At 40.4% G+C, this 13,243-nt stretch overlaps 1 protein-coding gene across 9 annotated transcripts in view; it reads right to left on the reverse strand.

The window, feature by feature from the left end:
• Window positions 1-13,243, reverse strand: part of NUP214 (nucleoporin 214) — a 90,342-nt gene that overhangs the window by 37,237 nt on the left and 39,862 nt on the right. For all 9 annotated transcript variants that reach the window (XM_045563723.1, XM_045563722.1, XM_045563721.1 and 6 more), the window contains 5 exons: window positions 10,637-10,897; window positions 9,647-9,808; window positions 7,313-7,412; window positions 2,997-3,072; window positions 1,494-1,572 (listed from right to left, as the gene is read on the reverse strand). In XM_045563723.1, coding sequence (XP_045419679.1) covers window positions 1,494-1,572; window positions 2,997-3,072; window positions 7,313-7,412; window positions 9,647-9,808; window positions 10,637-10,897 — 678 coding nt within the window. The remainder of the gene's footprint in view (window positions 1-1,493; window positions 1,573-2,996; window positions 3,073-7,312; window positions 7,413-9,646; window positions 9,809-10,636; window positions 10,898-13,243) is intronic.

A 13,243-nucleotide genomic window follows, 5' to 3' on the forward strand; every position in this document is an offset into this window, starting at 1 on the left:
GGAGGCTGATGCAGGAGGATTGCTTGAGAAAGATCTAAAATATTAGTCAGAAATAGAAACAAATTTTGCAATTTTTTTTTGAGACAGAGTCTCACTCTGTTGCCGCGGTTAGAGTGCAGTGGCATCATCATAGCTCACTGCAACCTCCAACTCCTGGGCTCGTGTGATCCTCCGGCCTCAGCTTCCCGAGTAGCTGGGACTGCAGGTATACACCACAACGCCTGGCTAATTTTTCTATTTTTAGTAGAGACGGGGTCTTGCTCTTGCTCAGGCTGGTCTGAAACTCCTAAGCTCTAGCGATCTTCCCACCTCGGCTTCCCAGAGTGCTGGATTATAGGCGCAAGCTGCGCCCAGCCAAATGTCTCAATTTGAATCCTAAATGATTCAAAAGTCTTTGACAATTTCACTAAAATTTTCCTTTTAACATAAAGCTGTAGGCCCCAGTTGAGAAGTGCTATATACCTCCTTCTCATGTGAGGCATACATGATACCAACTGTGGTTCTGCATCAATCCAAATTCTAGAATACAACTTTGACTTACACAAGAATAGCTTTCTTCTGAGTGCAAGGAATATTGCACTGGAGATAAATGCAATATCCAATTAGAAAGCTCTGGATTACCGAGAACAGTTAGAATGATTGCATGACTGAGTAGAGATTATGGGAAGTAGGGTGCTAATGTGCCAAGTTCAGGATTTCTAACAGAAGTTGCTTGAAGACCCGCTTGAGAGCATGAACCAAAATAAAATCCAGAGTCCAGAGTGTGGTGAAAATGCAGGACTGCAGGCAGCACAAGACCCTTGGAGTGGGAAGCAATACAGGAAACAGGCCAAACTAGGTGGACTATGAAAAAGCAGCCAACAAAAGGGGACACTGAGGAAGACTGACATGAAACTTAGGTTATAAATAAAAACCTTCTGCTTCAAGTTGGCTTGGGAGAATGTTTGATCAGATGTTGGGGAAACCTAATTAAGAAGAATTATGCTTCAGTGAGTGTTGGGAAAGCATGTGATGCCATAAAACCTTACAATATTGACTTAATATGTCTACTCTGAGATCTTATATTGAAACACATTTGTTTTACTTTCTATATCTTATCTGCTTCTGAATTGTCACTGTGAACCAAGAGAATTTTTAATTCCTTTTAGTAGAAAAAATAGAGTTCAACATTCTGATCCACTCTTCTCTAAACTCTGACTATCCAGCAAGCCGGGAGAAGACAATACTCTTGCTAGTTTTTAGGAAAAGAATTTAAACTAAGGTTTTTCTCCTATTGCCCTAAAGTTTTGCAAACTAACCTCAAAATTTCAGAAGTCTACATAGTTGTTGAAGGGTTCACTAATTTCCAGAAATTCTTCATTAGCTGAGACCTTTCAAATATGATTTCTGTACCTGATTTCCTACATCAACTGCCTGTATGATCCAGAATGATAAACTCTACTGTGGAGTGCTTCTTTTACCTTTGCTTTCAGAAAAACAAAAATGAAACTGACCTGAAGCTTTATCACCAGATGACAATTGACTGGATACTGGTGTGGGCCCAGATGGCTTTAGGGAATTTATTAGAGGCCCCTATAACAGAATACAAGCAAAATGTTTATGTTAAACCCCTAACCATCCTTTGCAATAAAGGAACATATAAAGTGTAAATTTAAAAATACAATTTAAAGTAAGCAAGTACAAACACTTTTTTTTGCTTAATTACAAAAAAGGAAGGGGAAGGAAGGCAGGAGGGAGGGAAGAAAGGAAGGAAAGAAAGAAAGAAAGAAAAAAAAAAGAAAAGTAAAAGAAAGTTTCAATTTAAGTCAATCGCTTGTTTTAAGATCACTTTAGAGGATGGAAATGGAAATACTGTGCAAGGTCCAAGAAGGCAGAGTCATGACTGCCTAGTTCATGGCTATTTTCCCAGTGCCCATAAAAGACAACTGAATACTTGGTAGATGAATTAATGAATGAGAAAATGAATAAAATGATTCTAGCTCTCAATGAACTTACAATAAGGTCAAATCCAAAACTGTTCAATTTATCCATCTCTAGTCAATGTTCCTTCACTAATTTGTCATGATTTATGCCTTACCATGTGTTTTCCTCCGTGAACACGAAAACCTCCAGAAGAAAGATCCAATGTTTAATGCTTAAATGCCATTTTAAGTCATGGTAAACTAAGGAATACAGACATTTGAGAACTCACAATAGCCTAGTTCTGATGTTATGTTCAGTCTCAAACTCCAATCTCAAACACAGACTAAAGTTACTCGTCTCAGAGAGAGACACAAGAGCAGCAGATTTCTTAGGAAAGGCTTCAGAGATAGCTTGATCTACCTTCCAGCCATCCCCTATTATTTTCTTCTGGTTTATTTAACCGTTTGCAATATAATTTATTTTTGTAGGTGACAATGTTTATTAGGCAAAAGCCTGAAGCTAGACATAACATCACTGAAAATATGCAAACTCGGAAAAATAGGGTTTGCAGGAGAAAACAAGATAACCTATCCCTCCAACAATGACACTGAACAGTGCAGTGAAAACTGCAGTGGACAAGAAGTCAGAAGCCTTGAGTCCCAGCTCTTGTACCACCATTTACTAACGGTGGTGAACGTGCATTATTAGCGTCAAGCCTAGGCTTCTTACACTAGTGAGACATATCTAAACATCTGTCCTACCTATCGCACATGGCTGTTGTATGGATTAACTGAGATAATGTTAAATGAAAGTAAAATGCAAATCAAAATTCCTTATACAATGTATGGTTATTAGAATTATGACCCAAGACTTCTAGATACAGAATGTGAAATGGCCTATGAATACAGTATCAGGTCCTGACTGGCCATTCAGCTTAATAACCATGTCAAGACTGGCATACATCGTGGGGAAAGGATCACACATCTTTATCAGATTTACGGTTCATTTAAACAAAGTAAGGACTTAGAAGAGTAGAGTTTTCAATTACAAAGACACACACTGCATGAATGTTAAAGTAAAAATCAGTGAGTTACCTGTTTGGCTTGGTTAGCAGCCACTGGGGTTAACACTGGGTGAGGTGTTTTGGCTGCAGAGTATGGCACTGACGAACTGGAAAACACACAAAGTGTACACTCAGAGAAAACCATGACTCAGTAAAAATCACATTCATCTTTGGGCCAATTTTCTGTCTAATAAATGATATCAATTTAGGTAGAACACAAATGATGTCTGGGACCCCAACCAAACTCATTTGACAGTGTTTGATTGAAGAATAAATTTTTAGGCCGGGTGCGGTAGCTCACGCCTGTAATCCTAGCCCTCTGGGAGGCCGAGGCAGGAGGATTGCTTGAGCTCAGGAGTTCAAGACCAGCCTGAGAAAGAGTGAGAAACTGTCTCTACTAAAAATAGAAAAAATTAGCTGAGTGTGGTGGGTCGTGCCTATAGTCCCAGCTACCTGGGAGGCTGAGGAAGGAGGATCGCTTGAGCCAGGAGTTTGAGGTTGCAGTGAGCTATGATGATGTCACTATACTTTACCCAGGGCAACAGAGTAAGACTCTGTCCAAAAAAAAAAATTAAATAAATTTTAAAAATGAAATCTACGTTTTTAGCACCAAAGTCAAAGCAGTGACCTTTAAACTTCCTTCCTTCCTGTAATCTTAAGAAAAAAAAATTTCTAACTATTCAGAACTAGATATTTTTCTTTTTCTTTTTTTTTTTGCGTAGCTGGGACTACAGGCATGTGCCACCATGCCTGGCTAATTTTTTCTATATATATTTTTAGTTGTCCATATAATTTCTTTCTATTTTTAGTAGAGACGGGGTCTCGCTCTTGCTCAGGCTGGTCTCGAACTCCTGAGCTCAAATGATCCACCCACCGCCTCCCAGAGTGCTACGATTACAGGCGTGAGCCACCACGCCCGGCCTCCTAGGCTTATCTTAAACTCCTGGCCTCTAGTGATCCTCCCACCTCAGCCTTAAAAAGTGCTTGGATTATGGGTTTGAGCCACCGCACCCAGCGATGGCAGCTTTACAGAACAGTATGAGCTAGCTATGTTTAGTTTAAAAAGCTAAACACAGAATCACTACGTGATCCGGCAATTCCCTTCCTAAATACAAACCCATAAGAATTGAAAGCAGGGACTCAAGATATCCCCTGACCTCACCTACCAGCGCTCTCCCTCCTGCTCCCTCTGCTCTGGCCATCAGGGGCCTGCTGGCTCTTTCTTGAACTTGCCAGGCATTCTCCTGTTATAGGCCCTGGGCTTGGAGCTTTCTCCCCACAGATATTCATGAGACTTACCCTCTGGCCTTTTGGTCTTCACTCACATATCACCTTCCTGGGGAGGGCCTTCCCTGCCACCCTCAAGTTGTAACCCACATCCAGACAACACTCCCCAAACCCTGCCTCTGCTTTAATTTTCTCCATCACACCTATCATCATCTAATATATTACATATTTTGCTTATTTATTTCACTTGTTGTTTGTCCTCCATGACTGGGGCAAGGCTTTTTTTTTTTTTTTTTTTTTGGTCTGTTTTGTTAACTGCTTTATTTCTAGCACCTAGAACAGCATGTGGCATATAGTAAATACTCATTAAGTATTTGTTGAAAAATGAATGAACAGAAAATTTCTAAGAGGAATGTGTTTGGTGTGTTCTGGTAAAAACAAATGAACAAAACCCAAAAATCCTAGGTCTTCTAACCTCATTTGGCCCCATTTTCTTCATTTTCCACTTCCTTCCTACCAGGACTGGAGCCATTCAGGCCTTCTCTCAACCTCACCTCACACATGCCCTGTTCTTTCCCAGATCACTGTCCAGAACACTCTTCTTGCCACTCTCTACCTAGCAATTTCTGGTCATTTTCAGCTAAAACCTCTTTTCCTCACCAATCTCCTCCCCACGCTCAGTCTTGATCAGGCTGCCTAGTTACAGGCTTCCTCAGTACCTTGTCTTCACGGAACCTACCATATTGCAACCAAATAACCTTGTGTAATTGGTAGTTTCCTGCCTGTCTTCCTGCTAAAATCCAAATGCAGTGACAGCATGGACTTGGTACGTCTTATTCACTACTGTATCCCTAACAACCAGGCAGTATCCTGCTCAGAACAGAATCTGCTGAATCAGGCCATGGAGCACCGCAGAGGAGTCTGGCTCCAGATAAACACTCCTCCACAGAACAGGATGGTAGGTCAATGAACAGAAAACGGATGAAGCCAATGAACATAAGATATACCAACAGCAGAAATATGTATACTCATCCTATAATAACTCTTCTGTAAGATACCACTCAGAAAATACTAAATGCAAAATTAAATACCTAAATATACTTAGGAAACTACTGTTTAAAAGAATCTGAAAGTAAGTTGTTTTATAATGAACATATTCCCTGTCAATCTTTCCTATGAGGGGAAGCGGCAAATACCAATTTTCATTGACCAATTATGTTTAGAGTTTACCTATTATTCAATAAATGGTTATCAAAAAGGAACTATGGGCCAGGCACGGTGGCTCATGCCTGTAATCCTAGCACTCGGGGAGGCTGAGGTGGTCGGATTGTTTGAATTCAGGAGTTCGAGACCAGCTTGAGCAAGAGCGAGACGCCATCTCTACTAAAAATAGAAAGAAATTATAGGGACAGCTAAAAATATATATAGAGAAAAAATTAGCCGGGCATGGTGGCGCATGCCTGCAGTCCCAGCTACTTGGGAGGCTGAGGCAGGAGGGATTGCTCGAGCCCAGGAGTTTGAGGTTGCTGTGAGCTAGGCTGATGCCACAGCACTCTAGCCTGGGCAACAGAGTGAGACTATGTCTCCAAAAAAACAAACAAACAAACAAACAAAAAAAGGAACTATGTTTCAGGCACCATACTAGACATAAAAGTTAAATAATTATACCAGAGTCCAATTCTGTGAAGAATGGAAAAGAATGTTTCCTCAAGATTCCTTTCTAATTCTTGTGTCTATTTTTCTTGCCAGAAAAAGAGTAAACTCAAAATTACTCCTTAAACAAAGCCCTTATCAAAGATCAGGTCAGATGAACCATTTGATGGAAACAAAACTTGAGAGAAGATAAAGTGAAATCTCCAAAAGCTGCTCCTCAGACCATAATTCTTTTACCATATGCTAGATTTTCCTGTCTTACGTAATATTCTGCCTTTCAGTGGCTTTTCCCTGCCTTCCCTATGCTGGGAATCTGGCTACAATTCCCAAACACTAATGCATAGTTCCTTCCCTTGAAAAGTCTGCAACAACCACAAATACCATCTTGGTCTACACAGCATACCAAGACTCCGAGGTCACTCCAAGATAGGAAAGTGGGAAAGCTTGTTTTCTGGCTGCTAGTATGGCCCTGAGATAACCAAAAAGTTCCTAGAACAGGCAGTGTTGATAAATGGACCGACATGGAAAAAAGAGAAGGCCAATAGACCAGTGAAGAAGGCCATTCAACAAAGTGCAAAGGGAACGGTGAGCAGATTTGCTCTGTGGGGGTGGCAGAGAGTAGCATGCAGGGTCTGTGGCTACTTTTTGCCACTAGACTACTGACAGGTACCAGACACTAACTCCCTGAAATTTGATACTAGTTCTCATGATCCCCATGTTCAGACAGAGGAAATGTCCCTCAACTCTTCCCTACTCACAGGGGAGGGTGGTTGGTCTAAAGGGATCGTGGCCACAAAATGCACAGGGCAAAGCAGGGCACAGATATGTTCCATGAACCACGCTGCCCAGACTTATGGGAAAGAGTCAGCACCCTGAATCCTAAACAAAGATGAGGACTAAAGACAAGTGAGCTCCAGCAGCAATAATCTAGCCCTCAAATACGGCATGAAAGAGGAGCTAGAGTCTCCAAACAGAGCTGCTGCCTTTTAAAAGACTGTTTTTTTTTTCCATACAAAAGGCAAAAGAAATTGAAAGAATAGAAATGCCTGGAGAGGGGAAGTGAGAGAGGAGACTATCACCCTCCAGATCCCAGTTTTCAGAATCAACAGTCTGCACAAGACCTGAACTGTCGATCTGGAATACCAAGAGCACTAAAAAAAAAAAAAAAAAAAAATCAAACTATACATCTAATGTATACCACACATAGACTTACACATGGCAAAAAGCAAACTGAACATACAGCACTAAGATGGACTTTAAAGGTTTATGAGGCAACAGTTACTGGCGAGTTGAAAAGGCGGATCTCCTGAGAACTCCACTGCAGAGACAGGCTCAGCTGTCCACCCGTCCCATGGTCTGCGGGAGAAACAGCCAGACCGTGAAAGCAGCGACACTGCTCTCTACAGGTAGTCACCTCTATTACAGAAGAATTTACTGGCTGAAACACACTGAGGAGTTGAAACATACCCCATCGCTGCAGAGGGGGTTGTAGGATTATTCTTCAATTCCTGAACATTTACCACTTGAGGGACATTCTTCAAGGTTGATTCAGTCAAAGTGCTTACAGCTATTTAAATAGAGAAGAGAGAGAACTATATTAATTCCAGTAAAGGATCAAAATTCTAGCCATATATAAATGAATAATCAGCACATGAACTCGAGCAGATTGCAACCTTATCATATAAAGGAAATGTACTCCAGGTAGTTCTGCAGCATAGTGTTCAATGGAACACCTGGCCTACTCCATTAACACGGGTCGTGGAACGAGGCTTCCTGCAGTTTAATCAAATGTACCAGTGTAGGGGAAAAGAAGTCCTCGGCTAGCTCTTCTGCAGCAGAGCTGAGATACCTGCCACCTTGTTGGCTCACCTTAGAGAGGGGCAGCAAGAGCTAGAGCATTAACAGCATTCAAACTCAGGATTTCTGTCTCTCATTCAGTCTCTCACATTGGGCTTATTAGTGTCAGGCTCTGTATTAGGTGCTGACAATATAAAAAGTGTCTATAGTTTCTTCTCTAAAGGTGCTCATGGCTTAGTGAGACAGGCAGGCACAATGAATAAAACGTGGAAAATTGAGCTTGGACAAGGATGGGGAAAGAGGCCAAGAGGCCTGAATTCAGAAATGGCAATAGGCATATATTTGACACTTATCTATCTTACTTATCTCATCAGCCTCTACTTCTCTTTGTGTCTTACCATTTTAAATTGTATTCCAAAAGACTTAATGACATTGTATAATTAACTATTAAGAAAGCCTGAACAAAGCTCTTCGATCTCTTTTAACTTTATTTTTGGCAAAGGTGAAAAATGTATGGCAGAATGACGGTGACTCTCTTTTATTCCCTCCTTCAGAGAAACGACCAGGAACATCCTGCCTACTAATGCACATATTTCATCTTTCATAAAGATGCCTACACCTTAGAAATTTTTGCTTCCAACATGATAAAGGAGATCACACCACCTCCTGCTGAGAGTGGACCAATCTAAGTCCTGGCAGACTTTAAGTTTACAAATAATCAACTCAATCAGCTTGATTTTAGGCCTGTTCAGCACAATGCCAAGATTCTGCTTGGTCCTAGTAATATTTAAAAAGAAGATTCTGCTTGGTCCAAGTAATATTTAAAGAGAACACCCCAGAATTTTATTTGCAGAAAGCTCAAAGTTACATTAAAAAGTTACCTTGTTTTTTTGTTCTTTGATATTTTAGGTATAAGTATCACCTAAATTTAATATTTTTTAATAGTTTAATTTTTCTTTAAAATCTTTTATGATTGTTTAATGGTAATTCTTTTTTGCCTAAATCAAACCATCATGACTTTTTAGTCTTTTAAAAAGAACTCTAAATTGATAGGTGTTTTAAGCAGTAATAAAACTGAAAAATAATTCTACTCAGCTTAAACAAAAATATTTGGCTTATATCTGAGTTTCTCCACCTTGGCACTATTGACATTTTGGGGCTAGATAATCCTTTATTGTGGGTGTCCTATGAATTTTATTTTTTTATTTTTACTTTTTCGCAGCATTCCTGGACTCTACCCACTACATGCCAGCCATACTGCCAAGTGTTTCAGGGGAGAGGGGAGAGCGGATGGCCTCTGGTTGAGAACCACTGGCTTATAAAATTGATAAGTAGTGATAACTGAAGTCCCTGAGGCCAACTACCTAGATTGCAGAAAATTTTGGAAAACCACAAACCACTGACAAAATATAAGTGTTGATTAATAAACTTATTAGAGTTCCCATCTGTAAAGGCTAAATTTACAGCATTAAGAAAAAGCTGTACTGAAACAGAAACAGCACAGGGTTGGAGTCTGGGTTCTGCCACTTACCAGTTGGTAACCTTCACCTCCTTGAACCTTATGTTACTCAAATACAAAATGGGCACACTAATAACTACCCCTCAGGGTGGCTGGGATCCTTAAGATACTATGAGACAATTCTAATGTTATTAGATGATCTAACTTCAAAGATTAATTTTAGGCCTCAAAGTAGACATTATTCAAAAGTAGGGATTATTAACTTCATAAAACAAAACAAAAACAAAAACAAATCCATCACTGATTTCCCACTTAACTAAATGGGGCAGATCTAATATGTTTCCTTGAAAGGAAAAAAATTTCAGACCTAGTCTCTGCCTTCTTGGAACTCTCTCCCCCAAAAGGGGAGAGAGGTCTATCACATCAGTCTTCTCTTCTGAAGTGCAACAAAGAGAGCCAGTTGTTTCTTACCACCTGCTGTCCTGGCCTGTGACTCAGACAGCTCATAATCAGTCTCTGCATAGCTGTGGGGCTACAGTTTTTACCTGGCACCTGACTGGCCATCTGCCGTCTGAGTGCTGCAGCAGCAGCTGCCTGGGGAGCTGAGATGGGATGAGAAAGACTAGGTGCGCCATGTTTCACAGTTTTCGTTGCAAACATTGTGCTATCAGCCCCTTGAGGAATAATTTTACTAGAAGATGTAGACACTAAAGGGAAAAGAAAAATTAAGTGAGACAGTAGGTCAGAGAAGAGGAACATACGAAAGTTAAAATGATAAATTCTTCCTGTTAGGTTGTAAGGAAAATGTTAAAATTAAAAATTTGTAAGCATAACATAGAAAAGTACCAGCAAACTGACAGGCTGACACCTGTATCTTTCAAAGACAGCACATGCAATTGGCCTGCCTACTTCTACTATTAACTATTAATAAAATACATTACGTGAGCATTTCTTCCTGTATTGATTGAAATTTAACTTTTACACCAATACAGATTAATTCCCTCAACTCCTCTCTTCAAAAATCTCTTCAGTCTGGTACCTCATGTCCATATTTTTCTCTGCTATAAGTCATTTTGATGGAAAGTCCTGACACTCTGCACTGCAGGTATGAGAGCACAATACAGGCCACGTCTGCCAGCCAATACTGACAAGGAGCATTGGAGCTGGTGAGTACGGCTGAGATGACTGTGATTTGAAAAGCATGAGTGCGGATGTGCTTTACACTGAGGCGAGCAGCCTCCCCCTTTCACCCCTAAAAAAGACCTGTTTTAAAAAACACAAGCTGCACTCAACAGAAAAGCTGTTACAGTGCATAACCTTGGAGAGTCTCCTCTTACTCACGAGGGCCTACAAACTCCTTGCAAGGGGAACGTACATCTTTTGAATTAGTCTTCCAATTTCTGGAATATTAGCAGAAATGGGCCAGAACCAACAGCCTTATTGGGTGTGATAGTATAAAACTTAGTTACATTTCCTTTATTAGTTAGAAACCTAACAGAGAAAAAAGATAGTTTCCTTTCTCACTGTTTACTTACTTGAAGTTCCCATCACACCAGGTGAAGAACCGTGAACCACATGAGATTTAGCAAAAGTCGCCTGAGGCAAGAGACTGGGCTGGATGGAAGGAGTGCGAACCACGGGGGCGTGCCGAGGAACCTGGACCACCGTCTCCTCATCTTTACAGGACGGCCGGGCATCTTCATTCTCCAGAGACTGGGAGACAGACGATGTTGAGCTGACTTCATCCAAGTCTTCATAATATGTCTGAGACAGAAAGGCTGACCGAGACAGGCTGGCTACAAAAGCGCCAAACAAAACAACTTAGACAACTCAAAGGAAATCCAAAAGCTATATAATTTTCACTGTCAATAAAAAAATACCCAATTTGTAAAATGATTTAATTGTTACTTATTTTAAGTGGAAGCAGCTGTTGTCGAATTTGAACAAAGATGGTTTTGGGTCTTTGTTCAAATGGGGCTTTGAAAAACTGAGCTGTGTGGAGAACATTTTGGGTGTCAAACAAAAGAATGTGAAAAAAGTGAGAGACAGAATTAAAGCTGGTGTCAAAGCAGGAGACCTGGAGCCTTCACCAGAAGTTGTCACCAGTAGAACAACAACATACCAGAAAAGTAACAGGCAAGCTTCCGTGGTAGGGTGAGCAGTCACACCACTACCATCGCTTTCCAACAACAAACTTCTAAGACAGGCCTAATGCAAACTGGAAAAGAGAATGTCCTCAGTTCTCAGTGTCTCAAACATTTCCAGATAAATCTAATGATTCTTTTTGATCTATTAGGATTTTAAAAAAATAAACAACACTGAACTTAATCCTGGCCTTGTTTTTTTTTCCTTCTTTAAATTATGAAGGCTTTATATCATGTTACTTTCTACCATGAATTTCAGAATGCATGTTACTTTCTGTATATTGGAAAAACAAAAATCGAACAGAAAACCAAGCCCTTTTCCCTCCCCAAGTTATTTTAAAAAGACTTTGCTAATATTTATTAACTTGTGTGTCTCATATGCACATCATTCTGCAAGATTTTACTGTCATAAAATGTCATAAATGTAAGTGTAATATAAACAAATGCAACAGAAAACCAATGCTATGTGCTAGGGCTGCAATGTCCATTTTGGTAGCCATTAGCCATATGTGGCTATTTAAATTCACAGTAATTAAAAGTAAATTAATGAAAAATTCAATTTCTCAGTTGCACTAGCCACATATTTCAAGTACTCAATAGCCATGTGTGGCTACTGGCTACTATGTTAGACACAGAACATTTCCATCATCGTGGAAAATTCTACAGGACAGCATTGTGCTAGATTTGTGATACAAATAAATATGCTGTATGATCACTCAGAAATTCCACCAGTAAAATCTCAACATTTATTGAGAACTTACTTGGTACCAGGTGCCGTGCAAAGCACCTATATATATTATCCCATTTAAGCTTCATAATTATCCTATAAATTTGAAATTACAATTATGCAATATGGTTGATGCTTAGAAAGGTTAAGTAATTTAACCAAGGTCATGAAGCTGGTACGCAGTAGAGCCAGAATTAAAAAACACGTGTAACTGACTTTAAAGACCACGTTCTTATCACTCTGCTATATAAGACTGAACCCTATTCTAGGCAGAATTTTGCCCCCTGGTGCTGCAATCATGTTTGTTATGTTAGGCAGCAAAAGGGATTTTGCAGATATAATTAAGATTACTAATCAGTTAAGCTTCATAGGGAAGTTATTTTGGATTATCCAAGTAAGCTCAATGTAAAATCCTTGAGCCCTAAAACGCAAAAAGGAAGTCAGAGAGGTTGTGGCACAAGTCCAGGAAGGCAGAGATTAAGCATGAGGAGGATTCAACGCGCCACTGTTACCCTGAAGATGAAAGAGGCAAAGGGCACACACCCAGGAAACCAGGACCTCAGTCCTACAACTGCAAGGAACTGAATTCTGCCAACAACCTGAATGAGGCTGGAAGTGGACTCCTCCCCAGAGCTTCCAGATAAGAGCTCAGCTGAGCCAGCACCACGATTTCAGCCTGTCGGCGCAGAGCAGAGGAGCCAGCTGAGCCACACAGTGTCTGGACTCCCGACTCACAGAACTGAGATGATACACAGGTGTTGTTTTAAGCCACTAAGTTCGTGATAATTTATTACAGCCACCATAGGAAACTAATACAAAACCCCACATTCTCTTGAGGCCACAACTGCTCTCCATAATTTCTCTAAAACCCTAGTTCCTAAGAGTTAGTAACACAACAAAAGACGACTAAGATCATCATACCACCTTCAAGAACTGGATAGAATCAGAAAGTAGAATAACTATGTTTAACTCCCAAGGTCCAATATAACCTGGGGGTTCTCTCACTTTCTTTCCTTTATCTTTCTGATGACACTCGTTTGCCTTGTGGGGGAGGCAAATTGAAAGATGCAATGACCATGCTCACTTGCACAAGCTCAGAACCCAGACTTCTCATTATCTCAATGATGCTGCCTCCACAGTGGATGGGCACCACTCCCTGCTATGATCAAGGATGCAGCTAGAAAGAGGGCCCCAATGAAACAAACTCACTCTGTCACCCAGGCCAGAATACAGTGGTGTGATCATAGCTCACAGTAACCTCAAACTCCTGG

This window comes from Lemur catta, chromosome 10 (assembly GCF_020740605.2).
Source record: "Lemur catta isolate mLemCat1 chromosome 10, mLemCat1.pri, whole genome shotgun sequence".
NCBI lineage: Eukaryota > Metazoa > Chordata > Mammalia > Primates > Lemuridae > Lemur > Lemur catta.